Here is a 26,951-nt window from a genome sequence, read left to right as displayed (position 1 = left end):
AAGTCCACCCGCAGCGTCACGCAGGCCAGGCACTTTTCACCAATCCCGTCCGAGAGGGGAATGTGTGGCTGGAGTCGCCACCGCGCCCTGCTCTTACAGGACTGCCCGAGCCCAGAAAGTCCTCTGCTGGAGTCACACTGTGGTAGAGTGTCAGTTTCTCTCACTCACCTCGCCACAAGGCAGTGTACGCCTCCTTGTCCGTCCTGTTTTCGACTCAGTTCGCCGATTCCAGTTCTCAGAGCTTCTGCGCATCTCTCTCCTTGCTGAGCCGCTGTGGAGGCAGCCAGCCGCCGAGCGGCGGGAAACCCAAATCGCAGTTTCCAATGGCGCGGGGTCCAGCCTCCACACCGAGACTTTTCTGTTTCTATTTTAGCGCCAGGACTGCATTCCAAGTTGGTTTCTCTCAGCCCAGTTCGTTCCTGGGTCAGCAGAGCATATCTCTACCGGCTCATGTCTCCTTAGTCCGCATCATTCCTGACTTCTGAGCCGAGCCTTTCAGAGAGCCTCCGGTAGTTGCTGTTATCTGTCCACCATGTTCTCCCGGAAGACACCATCTACATGGATCTTCCTAAAGCTGACAGTGTTGCTGTTAAGCAGGCACTTAGATATCAGTGGTGTAGGGACAAAAGGGATCCAATGTGACATACTCTGCAAGTGACAGGTAAATCATGAAACAAAGACCTTGGTGTAGGCTATGTGGCTAATCATTGGCTGCCCTCACCCACCTGCCCATAGAGGTAGGAGACCTGGGTCTGCTCTGGAAGCCTCAAGCCCTGGGATAGGAGGCCAAAGCAGACCTTGGAGGGCAGTCCCTTGGAGGGCAGTGTTCACCCAAGAGCCCAGAACAAAGCCCTGATTCCACTTTTATATTGTTTCTCTTCTACTGGGGCAAGTCTTCATTGCAACTCAGCACAAAGCAGAGCTGCAGAAGCAAAAGCAATGATTAAAAGGAAATGAACAGCCATCAAGGGGGCCTTTCAAAGTCCTCTGTTTCTCACTGACAGTGACCTCACAGCTAAACTGGTACCTGACCAGAGTCAAAGCATTCATCTCCTCAGGGAGCCCAGTGACATCACCCTCCAAAGCAGTTTACCAAAAGGTTAACCCATGGCTGCACAGCTTCTCAGGATTCTCTCTCTCTCTCTCTCTCTCTCTCTCTCTCTCTCTTGGATCATTTCAGGAAAGGATTTGCCTTGAGCTGGGATCTCATTTACATTGGAACTTGTATTCTGTAAATTTATGGACATATCCTGGATTTCTTCCAGGATTAAGCCCCTCAGGGAACCCACTGACTGTCTGCAAAGAACAAGGAAAACATGGCAAGTCCAAAGTAATTGCTAAAACAATTGTGATAAGCATCACAGTCCTCAGCTCTGGAGTCTCAGGGGCAGTTCTGTGTGTATCAAACAGGTCAGACTCTGCTAGAAACCAAGCTCAATCTGTACCACTTTCCAGCAGACTCAACCCAGACCTCTGATGGCCAGAATTCTTACATTAAGCGCTTGAAGAACTGGCACACAATTCTTACATCAAGGGCTTGAAGGGCTGAGAGGGCTGGCTGTCTGGTGCCATCATCAGCTGGCTGCTTATTAAAAACAATTTTGATTCACCTATCACCATGGAATTTTCAGCTTCTATCTCAGGAGGAGTTTAAAAGGTCGAATGATCATGCCATCCCCAAATGTGCATATCTATTTATTTAAAGTTTTTTGAGACAAGGTCTCCCTATGTAGTACAGGCTGGCCTTAAACTCACTATGTAGTCCAGGTAGGCATTGAACTCGTGGTAATTCTCCTGCCTCATCTTCTTGAGCACTGGGACCACAGGCTTATATCACTATGCCTGTCAAATGCTAATTTACATAAGTTAACCCAGTGTTTGCATGCTTTAAAAACAAGAAATGGGCTTCCAACAGAGCACCTCTGAAGTGGAGGCCAAAAACCAAAGAAAAATGAGAATAAACGTCATGCTGAACCGTTTCTTTCTAGCAATAAGTGGAGAATTAGTGTACCATTAATTAATATGGATGCATATTTTTTTGTGGAGGGCCTTTCAGATCACCAAGACCCATTTCCAATGTTTTTGTACATTAAAAATCATATTGCCGTGCATAGTGGCACACTCCTATAAACCTAGCATTTGGGAAGCTGAGCCAGGAGGATCATTGCAAGCCCACCCTACTGAAATTAGATGAGCTTGCTATTGCAGAAGGATTGGCTGCCACCTGCTTCCTGAGGCTCAAACCCAGAGGTAGAGAGCACATGGGGAAAGCAACTGCTCAGCTTCCTGCTCACAAGAGGTGCTGGTGGGGGAAGACCAGCTGGTGACTAGAAGGGCCCTGTGTGTGATTCCTGACCAGGTCCTGCCACTTGGAGCTGAGTGCTGTCAAGAAGGTGTTTGGCATCCTGAAAAGGTCTGCGGAGGTTACAATCCCAGGTTCTGCTTTTGCCCAGGGCCTGCTCTTTGCACATCTAGCCTCTCAGAAACACATTAGGCCATGCACCTGAAGTGCATGGGGAAGAGGGTGTCCCTTGCGGACAAAGGAGAAGTCTCCTCTTGCAACCAACAAGCAGCTTAAAGCAAATGCATGATAAAAATAATGTGGTTTCATTGTTCGATTGTTTGGCCAGATTTTTCATGTCTGTATCTTGTAATCTTACCAACTATTTTCAAAATAAAAATGCACAATATACTAACCAATGTTAATCTAGTTTTACTGTGTTTTGAAATTCTGAATCATTTTTTTCTTTCTCTCTCTCTTTTTTTTTTGGTCTTTTTCCTTTTTATCGGTACTGGAGATGGAACTCACGACTGCCTGCTTTCAAGGCAGGCGCTTATGCCGCTGAGCTAAACCCCCAGCCCTTTCCTTCTTTCTTTTTAAATAATGTTACTGGGGCCATGGTGACACATGCCCATAATCCAAACACTCGAGGGGCGGGGGGGGGGGGAGATGAGGCAGGAGGATTCTTGCAAATTTGAGACCACCCTGGGCTACAAAGTAAGCCCAAGGCCAGCCTAAACAGCACAGTGAGATTCTGTCTAAAAAAAACAAAAAAGAATTTAAAGCACCGGGGATATAGTCCAGCGGCACAGTGCCCTCCTGGCAAGCCAAAGGTCCTGAGTTTGATTCCCAGTTCCTAAAAGAAAAAAAAAAAAATGTATTGAAAACAAGGTGGTGGTGCACACCTGTAATCCCAGTTCTAAAAGACAGGAGGATCGCCACTGAGTTGGAGGCAGTCTGGGCTACTTAGTGAGCTCAAAGCCTGCCTGTATACATTTCTAAGCAGTGGTCAGCAACCCACGCCTGCGGGAGCCCGTATCATGCTTGCCAGCCGCAGTTCGCAGTTTTCTTCCTGTGCCGTTATGGCTCGCTGTGATATTTAACCAGGGCATTAGTTAAAGCTGGGTAGGAGGTTGCAGGTTTAAGCAGAATGACTCATGCCCGGTGTTCAAGGACATCAGGAAAAAGCCTGTGCTTCAAAGGGACCCTGGGCGTCCTGCTGGCACAGGGGAAGGCGTAGTGTCCACTCGGGGAGAGGCTAGGTCCTGCGGACATCGCGGGCAGCTCACGCGGTCACACAGACACAGCGATGGTCCAGCCACCCTGCTGGCCTTTGCCCAGGTAGCTCCAGCTGCGCCGCAGCCAGGCCCGCTACTCGCGCAGGGCATGCTGGGACTTGTAGTTCCCGCAATCACGCGCCTGCGCGGCCTGTGATTTCCTCTCCCTCGGGCAGGCGAGACTGCCATCATCGAACCACCCGTGCACTTCCGGAAGCCGAGGAGGGTTAAAATGTCTACGCTTCCTTTCTCCGCCTCTTAGTCCCACAGATTGATGGGGTGAGATACCAATGAATGGTCAGTATCGTGCTTCCCACCATCTGATTGGCCCCAGGGTTTGCAACCGCCCACACAAACTTGCAGAGAATTGGCTGAGCCCTGAGTTTTGAAAATCGTAGATTTCGCCCGCGCTTCGCCGCCCGGTTGCTGCTCGGTGCAGTGAGCGCAGACCGGGAGCGAGTGGATCTGGCGGGCAGGGCCCGGGCCGAGACGGCAGATTTGACCGAGGAGCCTGAGGCGGCGGGCGGCCGGGTGAGTGTTGGTCTCCCCCGTCCTAGGCGCCCGGCGTACCGATGGCATTGCCGCCCGAGCCGCGGCGTGTTCCTGCCCGTCCGGAGGCCGAGGCGACGTCCGTGTCCCTCCCGGGCCGCTGGAGGAGTCCCCGGGAATTCGACGCCTGCTTCCGAGGCTTTGGTCCCTGAGGCTCCTAACTGGGGGCGGGGGCGAGAGCAGGGTTTAAACCCAGGCCCCGCCCCTGAGGGTCCGGGGTGATTTTGACTTCTTGCCTCAGTTTCACTGGCTGCACTCGGTGTCCTGGGGGCTGTGATGAGAATTGAGTGAGACAGCGCCCAGCCCCGGCTTGCATAGGACAGAGCAAGGGGAAGTGGTTGTTAAAATAGATGACCTGTCCTGGGTAGAGAGTTTGTGACTTCCTGCAGCCCAGAGACTGCTGAGGCGCGGGGAAGACGGCGGAGTCGGAAAAGTGCTGCAGGGTTGAAACGCTCCGCTGCTAGATGTCAGGCTCTCGCTTTGTACGTGGGCTGAAGTCCGCATTTTTACTGCTCTTTCCTGGTGCCTGATGCGTTTCTTTTGAGACGGTCTCCTTATGTAGTCCAGGATGGCCTTGAACTCACTACGTAGCCCAGGCTGACTAGCTTGCAGCGATCCTCTTGCCTCAGCCTCCCTAAAAGTGGGTTTACAGGTGTGCACCACCACACCTGGCATCCCCGGAGCCAGAATCTTGACACACCTTCCCCCTCACTGTTCTAACTTACTGTGTCCATTTTTCCAATGGCCAGGCTAAGGTCTCTTACACTTCCTTATGGAAGAAGCCCAAATCTTCTTTGGAATGCTTCTTTGGAGCAGAGTGCTCATCCACCTTGCCGTTTGAACAAAGACATTAAACAGTTACCCAGGTATTGCTGCTCTCTTTAGTCCCTCTGCAAACCTGTGGCTTCCCTGGACAATTTTTTTCTTGTTGGCTTTGAGCCAGGGCCGAGCACTTTACTAGGGCTGACTGAGATCTAGGTGCAGAGGATGTGGGCTGCAGAGCTGGGCCTTTGCGTGGAGCCCAAGCTTCTGCCTGTTAGCCCTGTCCTGCTAGTGCCACTTTTGGCAACCAGGGGTGGTGGGTGCGTGTCACCCTATCCTAACCTGTCCTAACCTGTGCCCAGAGGGTTCATTTGCTGTCTCTGGGCATAGTGATGATGAGGATGCTGCCCACAGGATCAACTAGTGGGAGAGCCCTATTCACTCAACAGGGTCAGGTCTTTGCAGGGCTGCAGGCTTTCAGTGCGGAGCAAGACAGACAAGCACTTGCCTTTGGAGCTCACAATGTTTGGTGGGTAGTGAGGCACTAAACAGACATATCACTCGGTGCTCTACAGAGAATTGAGGTGGGTGGTTGAGATTATAGCCAGGGGTGTAAGAAATGATCTCATTTGTCCAGGACCCCCCTCCCCTCCAAAAGGAACTCCCAAGGTAGTGAAAGTGAGGACTTGAATCCAAAACCCTTGTAAGAGTGATGTCTATGTGATGACAGGCACACTCCAGTTGAGAAGCTGTGTTTTTATTCCTAACTCACAGGAGTCCTTTCCTCTATCTCCCAGCTCAGCAGCTATTCCCCTAGGGAGGGTCCTGGGATCTCCCCTAATCCCTATGCCTTATTTTCCTGCCATCATTAGACAGAGCCACCATGGCGACGACTGCCCTGAGGCCCATTCACCTGCTGGACCTCTGTGACCAGAAGCTCATGGACTTCGTGTGCAACATGGACAACAAGGACCTGGTGTGGCTCCGGGAGATCCAGGAGGAGGCCGAGCGCATGTTTACCCGGTGAGACCGGAGCCATAGCCCTCTGCCCCCTGAAATCCTGGGGCTCCCTCTCTCAGTCCCTGTGAGCCAGGCTGGCCTCCTGTGGAGCAGGGACAGGAGGTCGGGCCCTTGCCTGGCTTCTCATGGCCACTGGGGCTTCAGAGGCTGTGCATCATCACTGCCTGGCCTGGGGCCTCCTGGGGCCATGTCCCCAGGAGGAAGCTGGGAGCTGGGCTACAACTTGAGGGAGGAAGGCAGGTTGTGGGGCGAGGCTGGCGTTGTGGGAGCCTCATCTGCTGCCCTTCTCATGCCGCAGAGAATTCAGCAAAGAGCCTGAGCTGATGCCCAAAACCCCTTCTCAGAAGAATCGCCGCAGGAAGAGACGGGTTTCTTACGTTCAGGATGAAAACAGAGATCCCATCCGGAAGAGGTAGGAGGTGGTAGAGGGGCTGGGAAGCATCAGTCATGCAGTCTTATGTGTGTGTGTGTGTGCACGCACATGCATTGGGAGTGTGTGTGCTCTGGGCTTAGAGGAAGAGAGACTTCTAAACTAGGAAAAGAAACAGAAGCTGACCTGGGCTAGGCTCGCTCTGATTTCTCTCGGGTGTGGTGGCCACCATGGGATCACGTGCTCTTGGTGAAGACCCCAGCCGTGGCTCTGAGCAGGTGTGTGTCCCTGGGTTAAATTCCCCACCCTATGACCTGCTTCATCTTCCCCAAAGTGGGGAAGTTGCTGCTTACCACTCAGTCTGCTTTGCAGGTGATGTGAGAATGGGTGTGAGGTTTGCACAGGTGCTGGATGCACTGCAACCTCGGGCACTGGGAGGTTCGTGTGGCTTCACCTTCCCAGGGGTGACAGGGAGAGCCAGGCTTTGGGGTCTTGAAGTGGGAGGCAGTGGACCTTGCACCAGCCCCAGATCCTCTGCCTCCAAGCTCTGTGATTCACGTTGCATCCGGCTGGTGGCTCCTGGGGAGATTGCTGTGTCCCAGCTCAATTTTGGGTGCTCCCTGCCCTGTAGGGCTCACAGCTGCTACTGTTGTGCCTTGCAGGTCATCCCGAAGAAAGATCCGGAGCAGCCGGAGGAGCTCCCGGCTGAGCTCCCAGCCCCTGCGTGGCAAGGACAGGGTGGAGAAGCTGACCGAGGCGTTGGGACAGCAGGGCTCCCCTGTGCTGCGGAGGGTGACCCGTGCTGCAGCCGCCGCTGCCGCCACAACCTCCAAAACATCAGCAGCTCCTTTGCCTGCCCGGGGGTCCCCCATAGACTGCAGCAGGAAGCTGGTGGTAGAGATTAACTGTGGGGAGCGTAACTGTGCCGAGCAGCAGCTCATCCAGACCATGGCCACCTCTGTTCCATCCCAGACCCTGTCCCCAGACCCAGCCCCAGACCCAACTGCAGCTGTGCAGGGTGTCCCAGCCTTGGTTGAAGAGTCAGTGCCAAAGAAGCCAGATGCTGTGCGGTCAGAGTCCGCTGCAGCAAGCACCTTGGTGACCACCCCTCAGGGGCCCAGTAGCCAAGGCACAGGCCCAGTGCGGTCTGCTTGCAAGCTCAAGATCGCGCGGGGCTCCCGGGGCCCCCAGGACTCGCCCGGGACTCCAGACTCTCCATGGCGGGAGCAGGTGTTAGTTCCCATCCAGCCAGAGAACTGCTCCACAACTGCAGGCTGCCGGCCTGTGCGGTGCAGCCTGATTGCCCCGGACCCCAAAGACACGCCGGCTGAGAAGTACTCCCTAGTGGTCAAGCAGGAAGGCACCAGCCACAGGTCGAATGAGAGGATCACTAAGAAAGTGGCTGCGGAGCCTGCTGCCTCCGGCCGCATCATCTGTGAGTGAGGCTGGGCGGTGCAGAGGGTGTTGGAGGCTCTGGGGGGCTGGTGGGCAATGGAGTGTTCCCAGCTGTGCTGTCCTGCATGGTTGCTGTGGCTCCAAGATGTGACCAGTGTGATGGAGGAACCAGTGGCCACCATACTGGAAGATAAATGTACAGTTTATGGGAAATTGAGGCCTGGAGAACTTGGCGGCTTTCTCTGGGGAAGCTAGGGTTTTCCTCCCCTTCTCTGAGCTGTGGAGCCCAACTTTGCCTGGCTGTGTTTCAGCACTGTGTGCAGTTGGGGGAGGCTGGGCTCAGTCTGGGGATGTGGTAGGATCAGCATGGGGCAGACAGATTTGAGCTAGGGAGCAGGTGACCCCGGCACTGCCTGCCCCAGACCTTACCCTGGCCTCACTCCTGTCTGTGGTTGGCAGTGGGGTCTCCTTACCTCACCCTACTGAGATGTCCGGGTGGCACCCCCACCCCACACTGTGCTGCTGGCAGTACCAGGGATCGAACTTACAACCTTGCGCTTGCCAAGCAGGTGCTTATGCTGCTGAGCTAAATCCCCAGCCTATTGGTTGATTTCTTGATGATAGCCATTCTTTCTGGAGTGAGATAAAATCTCAGTGTTGTTTTAATTTGCATCGCTCGAATGACCAGTGCTGTTTGAACATTTTTTCACGTATTTATTTGCTGTTTGTACTTCTTCATCTGAGATGTGTGTGTTCATTTCTGGTGCCTATTTTTGGATTGCGTCTTTAAATCTGGGAGGACTGATTTTTTGAGTTCTTTAAATGTTCTCAGTAAAAATCCTTTACCTGAGGAACAGCTGGCAAACATTCTCCCACATTGTGGGTTGTCTCTTCACTCTATTGGTTGTTTCTCTAGCTGTGCAAAAGCTTTTCAGTAGGATGGGATCCCATTTGTTGATCCTTTTTGATAAGTCCTGTGCAATCTGGGAATTATTCATAAAGCCTTTGCTTACACCAATGTCTTCAAGAGTTTTACCTACTCTGTCTTCCAGCAGATTTAATGTTTCTGTTTTAATATTTGATCCGTTCTGATTTTAACTTAGTACATGGTGAAAAACATAGGTCCAGTTCTAATCTTCAGCATGAGGAAAGCCAGTTTTTCCAACACCATTTATTAAAGAGGCTATCTTTCTTGTGATGAATGTGTTTGGCACCTTTGTCAAAGACAAGGTCGCTTAGTGTGTCTGCAGTTGTTTCTGTATCTTCTAATCTGTTCCATTGATCTTCAAGTCTGGTTTTTTTTTTTTTTTTTTTTTTTGGTCAGTATCACACTATTTTTATTTTTGTTTTTTATCACAGTAGCTTTATAGTAAATTTCAAGTCAGGGATTGTGATGCCCCCTGTCTTGTCTTTGTTGCTCTGGATTGCCTTTGCTATGCTAGGTCTCTTCTGGTTCCAGATGAATTTTAGGATTGTTTTCTCTAATTCTGTGAGATACACTCTTGGACTTTTGATTGGGATTGCATTGAATCTGTATAGTGTTTTGGAAGTATGGCCATTTTCACTGTATTGGTTCTTCCTACCTGAAAACATGGGACATCTCTCTGTTTTCTAATATCCTCTTTAATTTCCTTTTTCAGGGTACTATAGTTTTCAATATAGAGATCTTTTACATCCTTCATTAGATTGATTCCTAAGTATTTCATTTTTGGGGATGCTATTGTAAAAGGTATTGTTTCCCTGGTTTCTCTCGAAGTGAGTTTGTTATTTGTATACAGGGAGGCTATTGATTTTTGAGTGTTGATTTTGTAACCAGCTACATTACTCAACTTGCTTATTAAATCTACAAGTCTTTTGGTGGAGTTTTTGGGGTTTTCTAAGAAGAGTATCATGTCATCTGCAAATCATGATAGTTATCTTCTTCTTTCCTATCTTTATTCCTTTTTATTTCATTCTCTTGTCTAATTGCTGTGGCTAAAGCTTCCAGAACTGCATTGAGTAAGAGTAGAGACAGTGGACATCCTTGTCTTGTTCCTGATTTTAGAGTGAAAGCCTTCAGTTTTTGTCCATTTAGTGTGATGCTGGCTGTTGGTTTGTCATAGATGGCTTGTATCAGATTGAGGTAAAGACCATCTATTCTAATTTTTTATAGGGTTTTTTTTTATCATGAATGGATGCTGGACTTTGCTGAAAGCTTTTTCTGCATCTCTTGAGATAATCATGATTTTTGTCTTTGACTCTGTTAATATGGTATATTACATTTATGGATTTACATATATTGAACCATCCTTACATCTCTGGGATGAATCCCTCTTGGTAACAGTGTACAAACTTTTTGACGATTTGCTGTAGTCTGTTTGCCAGTATTGAGGATTTTTGCATCAGTGTTCATTTGGGGGATTGGCCTATAATTCTTTTTCTTGGTTGGGTCCTTCTCTGGTTTTAGAATCAGAGTAGTGGTTGCTTCTAGGAATGAGTTTGGGAGTATTGCTTTCCTTTCAATTTAATTAAAGAGCTTGAGGATTAATGGTGTTAGGTGTTCACTACATTTCTTGTAGAATTCAGCAGTGAATCCATCAAGGCCTTTTCTTTGTTGAGAGATTTTTAATTACATCTTTAATTTCATTTATTGGTAGAGTTATGTAGGATTTTTGTATCTTCCTGGCTCAGCTTTGGTAATTCATGTGTATCTAGAAATCTGTCCATTTCTTCTGTATTTTCCATCTTATTAGAATACAAGTTTTCAAAGTAAGTATAGATAATTTTCTAGATTTCTACAGGATCTGTTGTGATTTCACCCTTTTCATCCCTAATTACATGGATTTGAGTGTTTTCTTTCCTTTTTTTGATCAGGTTGGCTGGGATTTGTCAATTTTATTTAATCTTTCAAAGAACCAACTGTTCAATTCATTGATTCTTTGTATTTTTTTTAGTCTCTAGTGTGTTAATTTTTGCTTTGATCCTTATAATTTCCTCCTTTGTGCAAGTTTTTGGTTTAGCCTGCTCTTCTTTTTCTAGAAGTTTGAATTTAACATTAAGTTGTTTACATGTGCTTGCTCTGTTTTCCTGATATATTTACTGCTATAAATTTCACTCTTAAGACTGCTTTCATTGTATCCCACAAGTTCCGGTGTGTTATATTGTCATTACCTTCAACTGTTAAGACTAATTTCTTCTTTAATTTCATCTGTGACACATTGGTTGTTCAGTAGGGTGCTATTTAACTTCCCTGTATTTATGAAGTTCTTGTGGTTTCCTTTGGCATGAATTTCCAGTTTCATTGCACTGTGGTCTGATCGTATGTATGGGATAATTTCAATTCCTTTATATTTACTTAAGCATGTTCTGTGAGCCAGTATATGGTCTGTTTTGGAGAATGTCCTATGTACAGCTGAGAAGAATATGTATTCTGATGTTGTGGGGTGGAACACTCTATAGACATCTACTACGACCACTTGCTCAAAATTGATTTAGTTCTAATATTTCATTATTGATTTTTTTGTCTAGTTGATCTGTCTTTTTGTGACAGTGGAGTATTGAGGTCTCCCAATACAATTATATTAAGGTTTATTTCATTTTTCATGTCTGTTAATAATTGTTTTATATAACTAGGTACACTGATATTTGTTGCATATATATTTATGATTGTTATCTTCTCATCTTGGATTGTTCCCTTTACCAGGATGTAGTGACCTTCTTTATCTGTCTTTATCAGTCTTGTCTTTTTTTTTGGTACTGGGGATTGAACTCAGGAGCTAACATTTGCCAGGCAGGTGCTTATACCACTGAGCTAAACCCTGGGCCATCAGTCTTGTCTTCAAATTCAGTTTGTCTACAAGTAGAATAGCTACCCCTGCTATTTTCTGAGTTTCTGTTCCATGAAGTATAGTTTTCCAACCTTTGACTTTCAGTCTATGAATTTCTTTTTTAATTAACTGTTTCTTGTATATACAATATATTGTGGGGTCTTGCTTCTTGATCCATTCTGCAAATCTGTATCTTTTGACTGGTGAATTGGGGCCATTAACATTGATGGTTATAACTGATATGTATTGACTTATCCTTGCGTGTTATTTTCCTGTGGTCGGCTCCCCTCTTCTTTCCTTACCCTCTAATTGTTTCCCTTCTCTGGTGGATTCCTTCTGTTGGGGTTCATGGAGCTGTAGTCCTTATTATCTTTTTCTAGAATGTCCTTCAAAACATTTTGGAGTGCTGGTTTGGTGGTCATAAATTTCCTCAGATGTTCTTTGTTCTGGAAGTATCTTATTTATTTCTCCTTCAATTTTAAAAGAAAGTTTTGTAGGGCATATGAGTCTCCATTGTTTTCCTCGGAGTACTTCACTCCATACTCTCCTTAACTTGAGAGTTTGTGCTGAGAAGTCAGCTGCAGTTCTGATGGACTTTCCTTTATAGTTGATTTGTTTCTTTTCTCTAACAACTTTTAGGATTCTATTCTTGAATTTCTGGAATCCTGACTATGATATACCTGGCTGTAGATTTTTTTGATCATTGCTAATTAGAGTTGTATTTGCTTCATTTATCTGTATGTCAGATTCTTTTTTCTCTACCAGGCAAGTTTCCTGTCATTATATCTGAACTTTTTTTAAATGTCATTTGTGGTATCTCCTGCTTGTTCATCGACTCCAGTTAATCTTAAGTTATTCTTCTTAACATTTATTTTTATTTTTTAATTTTATTTTAAAGACAGTAATATACAGCAAAACAAGACAGAACAAAGCCAATCAAGACAATGCAGTGAAATTGATACAGAACTTCAGAACAGGATACCTGGATAACAATAATAGTTGCCATAGTGTATCTCATTATTTTTACAGTAGTTGTCTATTCAATCAGGTATAGCAAAGTCAAACCAAAAACAGAACACTATAAAACCACTCAAAATAGTATATTGAATAGTCAAAAGAATTAATCAGAACAAAGCAAAGCAGTGAAAACAATATTGGCCTTCAAAGACAAGATAGAAGGAAATCCCCCTTATTTGCTATATCGCATACTGTCATCCTCCCAAGAGATGCTCAGACCTCTGGTCCCAGGTCCGCATAATCAACCCAGCAATACAAGCATTTCGTTGCTTTATGTACCTTAGTTGCTATCAACTCCAGCTGATCTCGAAACCATCTAGTTAAGGGGGGAAGGGATACATGGGATGTTTGATTCTCAGCCCGCACGCTGTCACTGGTAGGCTCATGGGAGACACTGACTTGTTCTCTCCCCGGAGCGCCCACGGCTCACACCACTTACCAGGAAAGGCTGGCTCGTTGCTTTCTTGGTCAGTCCCCCAAGTTCCAGCATGGCTGATTCTCGGGAGACACTGGCTTGTTCTCTCTGTGGCATGCCCATAGCTTACTCATGCTGCTTCTCTTAAGTTATTCTTGTGTGTCCATCTAGTAGCTGCTGGATTGATTTCTCATGTTCCCTTGCTAATTTTGAGAAATCTTTCTTTTCCTGGACACTAACTGCAATCCTGTCTTTAATATCTGAGATCCTATCCTCACATTGGCCTAATCTTCTTCAAATACTCTCGGTGGAGTTTTTATCCTCCTGGGTATCTCCTTGAATCTGCTTTATGGCTTCCATTTGTTTCCTATGTTGTGCTTCCATAATTTGCTTAAGCTCATCTATTTTTTTTGTCTGTGCTCTAATATCACTAAGCATGGTATGTATTTTGGTAATCTCTGTAGTTATCTGAGAGATTATTTCTGATTTCATTTTTCCAGAGCCTCATTCAATTGCTTTGTTACCACTTCAGAGAACCCTGTTAGGGGGCTTTTCAGATTTTCCAGCCTCATTGCCCCCTGGGTTTACATTTGGTGAACTGGGTGTCTGAGGTTGTATCTTGTTTAAGTCTTTCTCATTTCTTTTCTTTTTCCTTTCTTTTTTGTCTTTTTGTCTTTTTGAGACAGGGTCTCACTATGCTGTTCAGGCTGGCCTTGAGCTTACTTTGTAGCCCAGGCTGGTCTCAAACTCACAACAATCCTCCTGCCTCAGCCTCCGGAGTGCTGGGATTACAGGCATGAGCTGCCACACCCACCTCTCTCATTTCTTTTTTAGTTTAATTCCTGGAGTGATACGTGTTAGCAACTGGGATTAGCAACTTTTAACCATATGAACTGAGTTTGTGACCATGTAACAATGCAAAACAATTATATACAATATATAAGTCCATAATATGTCAATTCTGTCCTCAACGGTTAAGATTCAAATGGATTAAGGAGGAAACAGAAGTAGGAAAAGAGAATGAGATTACAAGTAGGTTGGGGAGGGGCTGGGGATTTAGCTCAGCAGCATAAGGGCCTGCCTTGAAGCTGGCAGTCGTGAGTTCAATCCCCGGTACCGATTTAAAAAAAAAAAAAAAAAGATAGTAAACAATTAGGTTGGGGGACAAAGATAGATCCCTTGAGGAAACTAATGCAGAAGACTGAAGGAAAAGAGAACTGGAAGACATAAAAGGTAGAACAGAGCAAAACCCCACCCACAAGGAGGTTAGGAACCACACTCATACTCGGAAAAAAAACCCCAAAAAAACAATAAAAGAGATAAAAAACAAACTGAATAAAACAAATAAGAAAAGAAGACAAAAACAACAAAATAGTCATTATCCAGGATTGTCTCTGGGTTCACTAGTGGACAGCCTGTGGAGACAGCACCCTGAATCGTGCCCCTGTATCCCCGCATGCTCTCTGACAGAGCAGCAGACGGCCTTAGCAGGGCTGACCCAGTACAGGCCCTCTGGGCTCCTGCAGTACAGGTAGTTTTCCTCGGGACTGCGCCCAGCTAGGAGCTGCTGGGTAAGCCAGCCACAGTTCTGGGTTCTAGGCTTAATCCTGCCCCACTCTAAAGTGGCTCCTGGCCCATTGCTCCATCCTGCAAGAGGACCGAGCTCTCTGCTCTCATCGCCAGCCAGCGTAGTCCTCCAGGTCTGCTGCTCCCCTCCACCACTGAGTCTTGGCAGAGATCTCTAGGGTTGCCAGCTGCCACTGTCACTGTGACCGCGCGTCCCCAGGTTCCAGCAGCTCCCCTCACACAGTGGGTCCGCCTCTGGGTGAAGGTGCCCCAGCTGCCGCCTCTTCTTCGTTGAAGTTTTTCTTTTTACTGTCTCTGTGGGTTTCAGTTCAGCCTTCAGACTCTTCCTGGCTCCGGGGGATCTCCTTCCTTCCTTCTTGTCTTCCCCATCATGGTATATTACCACGTCTAGATGGTGTCTCAGTGAGGCTGTTTTTTCTCCTACTTCTCCACCATCTTCCTGGAAGTCAGGTGTAAGTTTCTTGAAACAAAGACACAAAGGCTGTGTTTTTTGCCTTGTAGATGCTCTGTCCTCTTTTTGAGACAGGATCTCATTATGCAGTTCAGGCTGGCCTTGAGCTCACTTTGTGGCCCAGGCTGGTCTCAAATTTGCAAACAATTCTCCTGCCTCAGCCTCCCAAGTGCAGGGATTACAGGAGTGTGCCACCACACCCGACTGGCTCTATCCTCTTGCTGGGACTCCCTCTTAGAATGGGCTCTGGGCCAGGGGAGTGGCTTCGGCAAGAAAGCCAGGATCTGTGCCCCATTCAGTGATGTCTAGAATGGCAGGTGCTTGAGGGCTGGAGATAACTTGCTGTGACCATGTCCTCCCACCCTGCTGGGTCACATGGTCTAGGGAATACCACAGGGACCATGGGAAGCACACAGCCTGGAGCATTGTCTGCTTTGGGTTTTCAAAAGGCTGAGGCAGGCCGCTCTTCACATTTCCCTGGGGGTGTTTTGTCTGGCCCAACCTGGTCCTGGGAAGTGAAGGGTCTCCAGGGCACAGCCCCCAGGCCTTTGCAACCAAGCCGTGCCTCCGAATTCCCCCTATTTGAGATGAGGTATAGTGAGTTGCTAAATTGCTTGGGTTGGGCTTGACCTTGCAGCCCTCCTGTCTCAGTCTGCGAGTGCTGGGATGACAGGTGTGTGCCACTGCACCTGTTAGGCCCGCAGTTCCTATGCTCTTCCCTCGGCCCCTTCCTCCCTTGGGAGTGGCCACAGAGTTGGTAGGCAGGTGACGGAGCCTGTGTGCCTTGGGATGGAAGAGGGCAGACGCCTGGTCACCCTTGGTGGCCCCCATGCCCTGCCCTGGGGGCAGACCTCCCTGTCCCTTCACTCTGAGACTGGCATGGGAGCCGGAACCCTTGGTGTCCACAAGGTGCCAGTGCTGGTGGAAGTCCCATGGCCTCCTCCTGTCCCCTGTACCCCTACCAGAGTGTGGGAGTGCGGTAGGGAGGCACAAGGAGCCAGAGCCCGGGTGGAGCCTGTTCACTTCCTTCCTGTTCTCTCTGCACCTTGGTACTTTGCTGTCCTAGCTTCTTGCCTATTCTTACTTCTACCCGAAGCCTTGGGTCCCCTGAGCCCTCTTCCTTGTCTCTGTGGCTAAGCTGTTTATAATGGAGAAGCCACTTCCAAAGCAGGATTGTGGAGCAGACAGTGGACTTGGTGTGTGCTCTGCACAGGCGTAGGAGGCAGAGCTGGCTTCATCAAGCAGGATCAGGGGCCTCATAGCCTTTCCTGGAGCTGCACGCGTCCTCCATAGTGCACCCTGCACAGGACTGTCCATCTGGAGGTCCTGCTGGAATCTGAGGCTGTGAGGGTACAGTCCTCCCCTCCCCTTTCCAGCACTCTTGCACTGTATGTGACTCGCACCGTGTGTGACCATTGGGTCTCAACCACCCTCCTTCATGATGCCCGTGCCATACTGGGTGAGCCATAGTTGTTTTCTGATGCTGTTAGAGATGTCTGTAGATGTCAGGAGACTGATGCTTCTGATGACAAGTATATGTTCTTCAGAATTCTACTTTTGAGCCTTTTGGGTTGGTTTTTTAAATTATTCTCATCAACTGTAGTTCTAAATGACAGGCTCCAGTCATGCTTAAGGATGTCTTTCAGATACCCAAGATTGAGCCGGGTGATAGTTTTCTGTGGCTCTGATACAAGATCTGATCCTGTTACTGAGAAGAGAGCTTCTTTGGCTTATGGTTCTAGGGGTTTCGGTACATTGCTCTGGGCTATGTGGCAGGCAGCACCTCATGGTGGGAGCGTATGCTAGAAAAAGGGAAGGAGAAATGGGTCGAGGGACTCTGGTTCCCTCAGGTCCCCCTCCTGTGGTGAGGCCCCACCCCTCCCAAACCTTGGACACACTGACCTCAGAGATGCGAGCCACAGCACACATGGCATGAGAGGTGGTCTGTGCAGAGCAGTGCCCACAGGGCCTGCACTTTCCCTGAGGCCTGGGCCTGCAGCTTGGGGCCTCACATTTCATAAGGGATAGCTCAGGGTCAGGGTGATGCACTTTCTCCAGGAAGTCCTGCGTGGAGCGGACAGCGCTGCTGTGAGTGTGGGGGGGCAGGTGAGCCAGTTGGCCATGCTTCAGGCTGGTGCTGGCCTGGTGGGAACAGCCAGTGATGGGTCTCCTGCAAGCGTAGCATAAGCTCAGACCTCAGGTCCCCACTGCTGCCATCTCTTCCTCTGTTGTCTACACCCCCGCACCTCCTGTCCCATCTGTCCCAGCACAGGTTCCAGCTTCGTGGGTACTATAGATCCTATAGACCATACGCGTCGCAGGTCTCATCAGATCTGGTTGCTGTTGGGTCCCAGCCCTGGTCTGGAGTCTAGTATATAGTCGGCACTGCTTAAGTGGCTGGAGCTGGGCTCTGCTGGGCGCAGGGCCCAGAGCTTGGTGGAATATTGCCCATTCCCGGGACTCTGCCACCCTCTTATCTGTCCCCTGTGGACACCAACTCCCTGGACCTCCAGGACAGAGTCCTGCAGTTTCTAACGGTGTCTTCTGCCCTGCTTCCTTCAGGTCACAGTTACCTGGAGAGGCTCCTGAATGTCGAGGTGCCCCAGAGAGTTGGGTGAGTTTCATCCAGGCCTGGGTCCCCAGGGGCCAAGCAGGGCAGGGAGTCAGGGTGTGCACCTGAAGGGAGCCTCTCACTCCCCGTCCAGCAGGGTCACACTGGGATGGAATCTTTGGGGCGTGGATGAGGACAAGTGGCTTGGAGGGTGCCTGCCCTGCCCATTAGGTTTGGGGGGAGCCTGGCACTGGGGTATCCCTGTGTGGGACCCGGAGGCTGACTCCTTTTCTGGAGGCCACATCCTGCTGTCACTGAAGTAACTCCTTCCTTTCTGCTCTTTTTTTTTTTTTTTGTCTTTTCTTTTTTATCAGTACCAGGGATCGAACTTACGACTGCCTGCTTGCAAGGCAGGCGCTTATGCCGCTGAGCTAAATCCCCAGCCCTCCCTTTCTGCTCTTGCTGTGGGATGCAGAAGTAGGGTGACCTGGTCTTTGCAGGGAGTTACTGGGCTGATTATAGCTGGGGCCAGGCCTTGCTGGGCAGCTCTCTGTCACATATGCTGGGTGCCCAAGATGTATCACCTGGGGAGGGCAAGGGGTTATGCTGGCTCATGATATTAGAGGTTTCAGTTCATGGGCGGTTGGGCCCTCTCTTTGGCCCTGTGGGATACATCACAGCAGGGGCAGGGGGAGGAGACCTCCCCCCTCACAGGTGGGCTGCAAGGAGGAATAGGGGAAGTAGCCAAGACACCCCCACTCTGAGGGCACCCTCGCTGTGCCACAAACCTGGCACATAGGCAAGCAGCCTCTACCATGTACAAATAGCCTGGGGATGGAGGGTCAGAGCTGAGGCTCAGCCCGGCAGGCTCCCACAGTGCATACTGTGCTTACAGCCCCAAGCAGAAGGAGCTCAGCAGGGAGGTGGAGCCCTTGGCGGCAGTGGCTGAGCCTGAGGTGAGGTGGCCAGGGAGGGACGTGGGCTGGACTTCCATGACACACCCCAGCCAGGGGACCCCAGGTCTAGCTGAGCCCTATGCCATGGCTCTTCTCACAGGTCCCTGAGAGCAGTGAGGACACCTTGTTGCCCCACAGTGCCACTGAGACCGCCATTCACATGCCTGATACACAGCCTGCTCCTGGTGGCCAGGAGATGCCCCCCAAAGGGCAGCAAGGTGGGTCCCTGCCCTGTCACATGTGGGCCAGCTGCTGTCCTTGGCCTTCCTGTCCTCTGAGCAGAAGCCCAAAGAGAAATGGACCCCAATGCACAGTGGGTCTTGGGCTGCAGCTTCTTCGGGCACTGTGGGCGTCCTGGAGGCTGGGGCAGGGCCTGACTTAGCTGTGACTATGGGGACCCAGTCCGTCCCACCCCTTGCTCTACCTCTATGGACTTGTTCTGGCCTTCGCTGTGTCTGGGTTGGGCAGGAGAGCCGTGGACTCTGGGCTGGGGACATTGGTCGCCATGACCCACTGCCTGCAGGGCGGCCGCAGGAGGAGCAGAGCTCTGACCCTGCAGTGTGGCAGTTGGCAGCTGTGTGTGAACTTCTCTGCCCCCTGCCAGCTCCTTGGGGCCCCGCGAGGCTGTGACTGCCCTTCTTGAGCCTCACTGCCATCACTGTCTCATCAGGGTCTGTGGCTGATGAAGCCAAAGGATACCAGGAGCCACCCCAGAGCGTCAGGTTTGTACCTGGGCCCCGGCAGGGACTGGGCTGAGGGATGGGTCCGAGCCCTGTCCCTCCCTGTTCTGACTCTGCAATCTGGTTGCTTCCCTTCTTCGGAGTGGGCAATGGGGAATAGTGGGGGACCCTGGCTCTGCTGTCCCTCCTGGGCTTGTGACCTCGTGTGGAGGCTCCCATGGTCCCTGACACAGCCCCTGGCTGGACAGGAGGAAGCGCAGCTACAAGCAGGCGATGAGCGAGCAGGATGAGGAACCATCTCTAGTGGACGAGGAGCTGCAGCTGCCCAGGAACAGGACACCCTCCCCACCCTGCCCGGCCAGCAAGGTGAGCAGGTGCTGCCCGCTGGCCCTGTCTGCCATCCTGCCATCCATGCTGACTGTCCTGGTCCCCACAGGTGGTACGGCCACTACGGACCTTCTTGCACACAGTGCAGAGGAACCAGCTGCTCATGACACCGAGTACCACGTCCCACAGTGCTGTCATGAAGTCTTTCATAAAGCGCAACACCCCACTGCGTGTGGACCCCAAGGTGAGGGGCGCCCCAGACTGCCAAGGGCAGTGTGGGTCTAGCTGAGGTGGGTGCAGCCCGATCTGGTCGAGCTCCCTCTGTGTCAGGGACCTGGGCTGTGACCCCGAGGTCTAGCTGGCCCTATGGGTCCAGAGCGGGAGTGCAAGGCCAATTCCTTTGCATGGGATGTGGGGAAGAGAAAGGGTCTGTCCTGGGGGCTGTCCCCGCCTGGCATTGATTTGAGGTTCTCCTGTCTCCTCCTCTCCACAGTCCAGCTTTGTCGTGAGTAGAGCTTTTTCCCCTTCTTCCTCTAATCTGTTGCCCTGCCTGCCTAATGCCAGCTCTTCAGAGCATTTATCGCAGGGGAAGCATTATGGGGATTTGGGGGCACCTGGGCACCTGCTGTGGAGGCTGCTCACCAGGGTGCCACTGTTCGCTGGGGCCATGGGTCCAGTCCAGGCTTGTCGTGGAGTGGGCCCATGGAGGCTGCTTTCTGCACACAGTGCCTGTGATGCACCTGGCCCTCCTCGGGTGTGTGGGGTCATCTGACCGATGCCCCTGGTTGGCTGCGCAGAACATGGTTCATGTTCTGCTTCCAGCTCTGCACTGTGGGGAAGCTTAGCAGGAAACACGCTGTGTCCGCCCAGCTGTCTCTGTGCTGTGTCGCCCTTCCCTGTAGTCAGGTGTCCTGCGCGCCTCCTCCCCATGCCCTTCTGCGTGTGGCCGGCCCTTGCTTCCGCACAGTACAGTGTCCTGGTGAGGAATCCTCCTCCATCCCGGCATTGTCCCTGGTGCAGCTAGGGTCTCACCTCTGTCCTGAGCTCTCCCTGTGGATTGCTCCAGCCTCACATCCATCTGGGGCTTGCTGGCCTCAATTCTGGGGCCAGGGCTGGGGCCATGGCTGTCCCCGAACTTGACCTTACCAGCCTTCTTTCCTCCAGCTATCTGAATACTCATTGTCCTCCCCTCTGTGCAGGGTGCTGATGAGAAGACAGGGAGCTTTGGGTGCTGGCACCCGGCTCCAGGGCACTAGGGTGCTGGTAGCCTGCTGTAGCAGTTTCTTCTCGCTGTTTTGAGTTTGCCCCTCTGCCGTGAGACTCTGTCTTCATGATCTCGTTCTGCAGTGCTCTGGGGCCTCGCCCCCTGCTGGGCTTGTCATTTTCTGCATGGTTCCTATCTGGTTATTTACATCTGTTTCTTGACTGAGGTCTCCCCTTTTTTTCTGTTGTCCCAGGCATGTTTGTGCAGAGCAGCAAAGCATTTCTGTAATCGCTGCTCTGAGGTCCCTCAAATGAGTCCTGCTGCAGCTATTCCCTATCTTTTCCTTGCAAGTTGAGGGTTGTGATTCTTGATGTGTAGAGTGACTGGGGAGCGTATCTTTGCGGGCTCAGTGTTAGGCTGGGCCTGGTTCCCTCCATTGCAGGTATCGGGGTTGTCACCATTGGGCTGGGTGGCAGTGACCTGGTTGGATTCGGGCTCAGGGTCCTTGGCAGGGTGTAAGGCTCTGTCCCAAATGTGCCTTTGGCAGTCAGTCTGGGAGTGCAAGTCTGAGGCATCTGTGTAGTGTTCCAGGTCTGAGGCAGAGCCCCGGGGGCTCAGAGGGAGCCCCCAATACCCTCTCCTGCCACCACTGGGCTTTCTGGTTTTCTGGGGTTCCTCTTTTCTGTCCCCCAGCTGGGACGCTTTGCCCTGGGCCTTAATAGGAGGGAAGGCCAGGAGAGGAGGAGAGGAAAGGATGGCCAGAGGCAGGGGGCTGCGGAGCGAGGCATCTTGGCACTGATATACCATCTTGGCCTTGGCTGGGAGGTGGGGCCTGGCTGTGGCCATTGTCACTGCTGCTTGGCCTTTAAAGGTCTACCTGGGAGGGACCTGCATCATTACTGTGCCACACGGCCCGCCGGTCCTTTCTGTGGGTCTCCTTCTGCGTGTTGGTGTGGCCAGATCACAGGGAGTATGGGAAGAGGGAAGATGCCATCCTTGTCTGTCTGCCTCGCCTGCAGTAGTGAGAAACAATGTATTGTCTCCTTCCACTACTGTGAAATAGCTGGCGAACGTGGAGGAGCCAGGGATGTGGCAGCATGCGGCTGTGTGGTGTGATCACGTGCCTGCTTGTGCCTCACTGTTCCCTGGTCTGCTCTTCACTGGGCACACAGCTTGGAGCCTGGCTTCTGTGCTGCGTGGGGTGTGAGGGGCTCAGTGGAGAGCTGGGACCCCTGGCCACGCGCACACTCTGCTAGGAGGCCAGGGCGTCTCTGTGCTCGTGCCCACGCGGGGTGGCCTGCGAGGTCAGGGTTTGTCCCGCTCGTGTCCAGGAGAAGGAGCGGCAGCGCTTGGAGAACCTGCGGCGGAAGGAGGAGGCTGAGCAGCTGCGCAAGCAAAAGGTGGAGGAGGAGAAACGGCGGCGCCGGGAGGAGGAGAAGCTGTAAGTGCCCTGCCCGGACCTCTGTCCCCTATCCCCGTCCCGTCCCTAGCCTGTCTTTGACTGACAGCCGTGCCCACAGAAAGCGGGAGGAGCGCCATCGTAAGGTGCTGCAGGCACGTGAGCGGGTGGAGCAGATGAAGGAGGAGAAGAAGAAGCAGATGGAGCAGAAGCTGGCACAGCTGGAGGAGAAGACAGAGAAGGTGCGGCCTGGCCGGGGCTGGGCTGGTGGGGTCCCACGGTCCTCCAGGTATCAGGTGGGGACCGAGTGAGGCTGCTCTGGGGCCACATGTAGGCGGCTCTGCAGGCCAAGGAGGAGCGGCAGGCAGAGGAGAAGGCCAAGAAGAAGGCAATGGCCAAGAAGATGGAGGAGGTGGAGGCGCGCAGGCGGCAGGAGGAGGAGGCGCGGAGACTCCGCTGGTTGCAGCAGGTGCGCGGGCAGCAGTTGATCTGCTGGGACTTGTAGCTGCAGGCCCCTGGAGGTTTGGCAGGTGCTTGGGCTAGGGTGGGTACCATGCCTGGCCCAGTCCCCTCCTGTGTAGGCAGCAGTGGGAGAGGAAGGCCATGTGCTTCTGGAGCCAGAACACCCGTCGCCACCCCGCCATTCATCCGCTATGCTGTCTCAGGCTGGGTACTTGGCCTCTGTTTCCGTGACTCGGTCTCGAGCACCATGCACACCCATATTGTGCACTGCCTGGAGGAGCTGGGCTGCCTTTCCCGTAGTGTCTGTTTTCTGCTACCTGCTGTGGGGAGCAAGTTCTGTTGCTCCCTGCTGAGCCTTAGGATTTGCTCTGGGCCTGGCCCTGTTCTGAATGTGTGCAGTGTCAGTGAGCCGGGAAACTTCAAGACCGCCCAGAGTGAGTGCCGAAAAGCCTAGCCTCAGAGGGCGTGGTGACTTGTGAAGGGTGTGGGCTTTTGGCCCACCCCGTTGCCACACCTGCCCCAGGCATTGCAGGCGCCTCTGCAACTGGCTGTGGGGCTGCCTGGGCTCAGTCTCCCGTGGCTACCCAGAGCGCCTGACCCTGCCTCTGGTTGTCCCAGGAGGAGGAGGAACGGCGCCATCAGGAGCTGCTGCAGCGGAAGAAGGAGGAAGAGCAGGAGCGGCTACGCAAGGTGGCTGAGGCACGGCGCCTAGCAGAGCAGCGTGAGCAGGAGCGGCGGCGAGAGCAGGAGCGGCTACAGGCTGAGAGGTGATGCCATGCAGGCAGGACAGCTTGGGCCAGTCTCGAAGGCTGGAGACTTTTTCTTGGCTCGCAGCTAGAGACCCTTGGACAGGGCACACAGGAGTGGTGGGGATGGAGGGGCCACTCCCCTGTGAGTACCTGGGAGGGTGGGATCTGAGACATGGCAAGGCAGCCTTGAGGCACCCGTGATCCACAAAGCTGTCTCCTCCTATGAGTTTAGTGACAGTGCTGGTGGGAGGTCACCAGTGGCCTCCACTCCCGAATGGGGTCCAAGACCCAGGTGAGCTGGGCCGCATGCTGTGGACTCAGGAGCTGGGCTCCAGTGCCCACTCTGGCCTCAGATGGGTATGCACTGTGGGCTCTAGGCTGGTGTGGCCTAGTGTCCTCTAGGCCTGGCTGCCCTGGCATGGTGGGGATAGGGCCAGGGCTCCACCTGCTGGCCTGACAGGCTGTGGTTGGGTCCTCAGGGAGCTGCAGGAGCGGGAGAAGGCCCTGCGGCTGCAATGGGAGCTGGAGGAGAAGAAGAAGAAGGTAGGGCTGGGCTGCCTCACACTCGGGCGGCAGTGGAGCGGGGCTGGGGGAGGTTTACACACGGTGCCCTCGTCACCCGGACCCCAGGAGGAGGAGCAGCGGCTGGCAGAGCAGCGGCTGCAGGAGGAGCAGGAGAAGGCAGCCAAGGAGGCAGCAACGGCCAGCAAGGCTCTGAATGTGACTGTGGACATTCAGGTGAGGGCGCCGGACTGAGGAGCTGCACATGCCTGGGACCTCAAGGACAGGAGAGACACCTCCCCCTCGCGCTGATTCTTTCCTGTTTTAAAAAGTAGAATTTATTAAGAAACCACTCATCTTTTAACCACTCCTGAGCTCACCACACGGAGGAGTTTTTACATGTATAATACCGTGTGCACACAAGCATACATGTTCCCCATGGGGTGCGAGCATGGTTTTAAATGAGTGCAGACTCTGTGCTGTTTGGCAGTGTGGGTGTTTTGCTTCAGTGTGCTGTCCACAGCTCTGCCTCCATTCAGTGCCTTAGCAGGGCAGCTGGGTCCCAGGTCACTGTTCTTTGGTCTACCTAGTGCCTGGAGACAGCGGTCTGAGTCTCTCTCTGCTGTACTGCCAAACTCCCACCTCCATGATGAAGTGCTCACGGTGGTCGGGTTGGGGCGTCATTTCAGGAGCAAGCACATGTCCAGCTCTTAGCTCCCTGACACTGAATTGGTACTGGCCTGGGAATGACAGAGCAGCTTACGGTCTGACACTGTACTGTCAGAAGTGACCTCGACCCCTCAAGGGCTGGTGACTTGCACCGGGCTCCCCCAGCAGTGCCCTGCAGGATGTGGGCAGGGAACTGACACCTGTTGATTTTTCCCAGTCCCCAGCCTGTACCTCCTATCAGATGACTCCACAGGGGAACAGGCGACCCCCCAAGATCCACGTGGACAGCTACTGTAACTATGGGATGGACCTGAACAGCGATGACTCCACGGATGATGAGGCCCATCCGCGCAAGCCCATCCCGGTCTGGGCCAGAGGTGAGTGGCTCCTTGCCCTGTCACCCCCCTGGCCCTGAAAGTGGTGAGATGGCTGCGAAGGCTGTGCAGACTTCTCTGTCCAGGGCTAGACACTCATTGGCAAGCACAGGGCGGCCACTTCACTCACTGGAGGACCAGACTTAGTGAAGAGGTGGGGCTGCCATCTGGGGCCCACACAAGCACCTGAGGTCTCGGGCAGGTGCAGGCAGAGCACTAGGAGCTAGGAGCTCATAGCAGCCAGAGTGAACACTATAGCAGGGCTGGGGCACTTACAGGCACTGTGTGGATGCCTTGCTGGGGACAGGACAGGATATAGATGCCCACCAGCTCAGGCCATATGCCACAGAGGACAGCTCCCGCCTGAACTTCACCTCTGAACCCAGTCTGGGGACCTTCATGTGAAGTCACTGGAGGGGACAGCCAGCTGGGCCATGTGATTAGAAGAGGCCCTAGGTTCAGCCGGAAGCCCAGCCCCAGGAGCTGTGGGAATATGGCGAGCAGGGGATGGCAGCCCACAGGGGTGGGGTGTAGAGGCCCGAGGCAGGGAGGCTGGAGAGACCCAGGGTAGTGACTCCACCATGTCCTCTCAGGTGTCCAACTTAGCCAGGCCATTGTGCACCAGTACTACCACCCCCCAAACCTTGCTGAGCTCTTTGGGACCATCCTCCCGCTGGACCTAGAGGACATCTTCAAGAAAAGCAAGCCCCGCTACCACAAGCGTACCAGCTCTGCTGTCTGGAACTCCCCACCGCTGCAGGGCACACGGGCCCCTGGCAGCCTGGCCCTCGGCCTGAGGAAGTACTGAGCCAACTCGAGGCTGTCTGAGCCTTGCTGTGTGTGCCCTCACCTTCTGCCTGGCCGCTGTATGAGCACTCACTGTTGCACTGTGGGGCCTGATATCCCTGCTGCAGGCCAGGGCCTCTGGGGACTGGGACAAGCCGGTCCAGCCCAACGGCCCGCAGGCAGCACTCTGTAAATAGGTGATGCAGATCAGCCAGATTTTAGTGTTTGGTGTTTGAGAGGTAGATTAATAAAGCATATTCTTTCCACCACTGTGGGTATTGTGAAGGGCAGGGTGGAAGCATGGCGTCGAGCTGCGGTGTCCCTTGGTCACTTTCTGTCACCACAGGGCAAAGAAGGCTGCTCCTGGGGAGAGAGCGTGTGTGTTGGATAAGACCTTGCTCAGCCCCTTTCTGCTACTGAGGCCCTCAGACTCTGTGCCTGTCTGGCAGCAGTGGAATTTGAGGTCTCTAGGAAGGCACCCCACCCCACCCTGTCCAGCTTGTGCAGAGCTTGAAGCCGTGGATCTCCCATGTGGAGAGCCCACAGCCACCGGTTGCCTGAATGGGTGCTGTACTTAAGGAGAGGCCCAGCGTTTCCTACCACTCTGCTCTGGGGAGGAGTTCCATTATGCAGCTCAGGCTTTGCAGCCTGCGAATTTAAAAGTATTCACTCCTCAAACCTGTGCAGGAAGTTTGCTGGTCGGAGTTAGGATAAAAGAAAGGCTAAATGTAAGAGTGCTTCAAAATAGAGAGTACTTTCTGAAGGAAGCAGAGGGCCATGCAGGAGCCAGGCTTCCCGCAGCGCAGTGCACCTCGATGGCCACCTGTGTCTGTGGACTGGAACTCAGATCAGCCAGCTGGAGAGTGCTCTTCTGCCTAAAACCACACCATGGAAATGTCCCTTCTTGGAAGCTCCTCAGTGGTGACCCTCGGGACATCAGTCGCTCTACACAGGTGACCCTGGCTGTGCCTCCTCGTAGACCAAGCACAACAAGGCTTAGATCACTGTGACCTTGGTGGTGGCTGTGAATATCTTTACTTCCTCATCTGCCAACTGTATATCTTTTTTGGTGCAGGGTCTCTTCAATCTTCTTTGTATGTTTAAATTGGATTATATTCTTATTGTTAAGTTTAAGAATCCTTGTATGTCGGGCATGGTGGTGCATGTCTTGTAACCCTAACACTCAGGAGGCTGAGGCGGAGAATTGCTTCGAGGCCAGCCTACATAGTGAAACCTTGTCTCAAAAAGACGAGCCTGTATAGTGAAACCTTGTCTCAAAAAGACGAAAACAGAAGTAAGAAACCTTGTATACTGCATTTTCTCAGTCTACGTTTTCTCATTACAGTTCAAGTCACAGCAGAAA

The 26,951-nt window shown here is 52.0% G+C and overlaps 1 protein-coding gene across 4 annotated transcripts; it reads left to right on the top strand.

The window, feature by feature from the left end:
• Positions 1-3,910: 3,910 nt before the first annotated feature.
• On the top strand, positions 3,911-26,951 carry Incenp (inner centromere protein). Of its 4 annotated transcripts, none has more exons than XM_003465944.5 (19): positions 3,911-4,089; positions 5,742-5,892; positions 6,188-6,301; positions 6,922-7,694; positions 17,493-17,544; positions 18,377-18,437; positions 18,538-18,655; positions 19,108-19,159; positions 19,366-19,483; positions 19,554-19,688; positions 19,938-19,949; positions 21,980-22,089; positions 22,169-22,289; positions 22,394-22,516; positions 23,128-23,276; positions 23,738-23,801; positions 23,889-23,996; positions 24,646-24,805; positions 25,396-26,951. In XM_003465944.5, exons 2-19 carry the CDS (start codon positions 5,753-5,755, stop codon positions 25,608-25,610), a joined length of 2,625 nt encoding a protein of 874 aa, XP_003465992.1. In that variant the 5' UTR covers positions 3,911-4,089; positions 5,742-5,752; the 3' UTR covers positions 25,611-26,951. The 4 variants fall into 4 exon arrangements, with proteins under 4 accessions (XP_003465992.1, XP_063084267.1, XP_013003875.1 ...); XM_063228197.1 differs by having other exon boundaries at positions 22,382-22,516; XM_013148421.3 differs by lacking the exon at positions 19,938-19,949.

The sequence above is a fragment of the Cavia porcellus genome, unplaced genomic scaffold (genome assembly GCF_034190915.1).
Source record: "Cavia porcellus strain 051 isolate PalLab524CR breed Dunkin Hartley unplaced genomic scaffold, mCavPor4.1 scaffold_17, whole genome shotgun sequence".
NCBI classification, from domain to species: domain Eukaryota; kingdom Metazoa; phylum Chordata; class Mammalia; order Rodentia; family Caviidae; genus Cavia; species Cavia porcellus.
The sequence above is the reverse complement of the archived record's forward strand: the minus strand, read 5'-3'. Positions and strand labels throughout refer to the sequence as shown.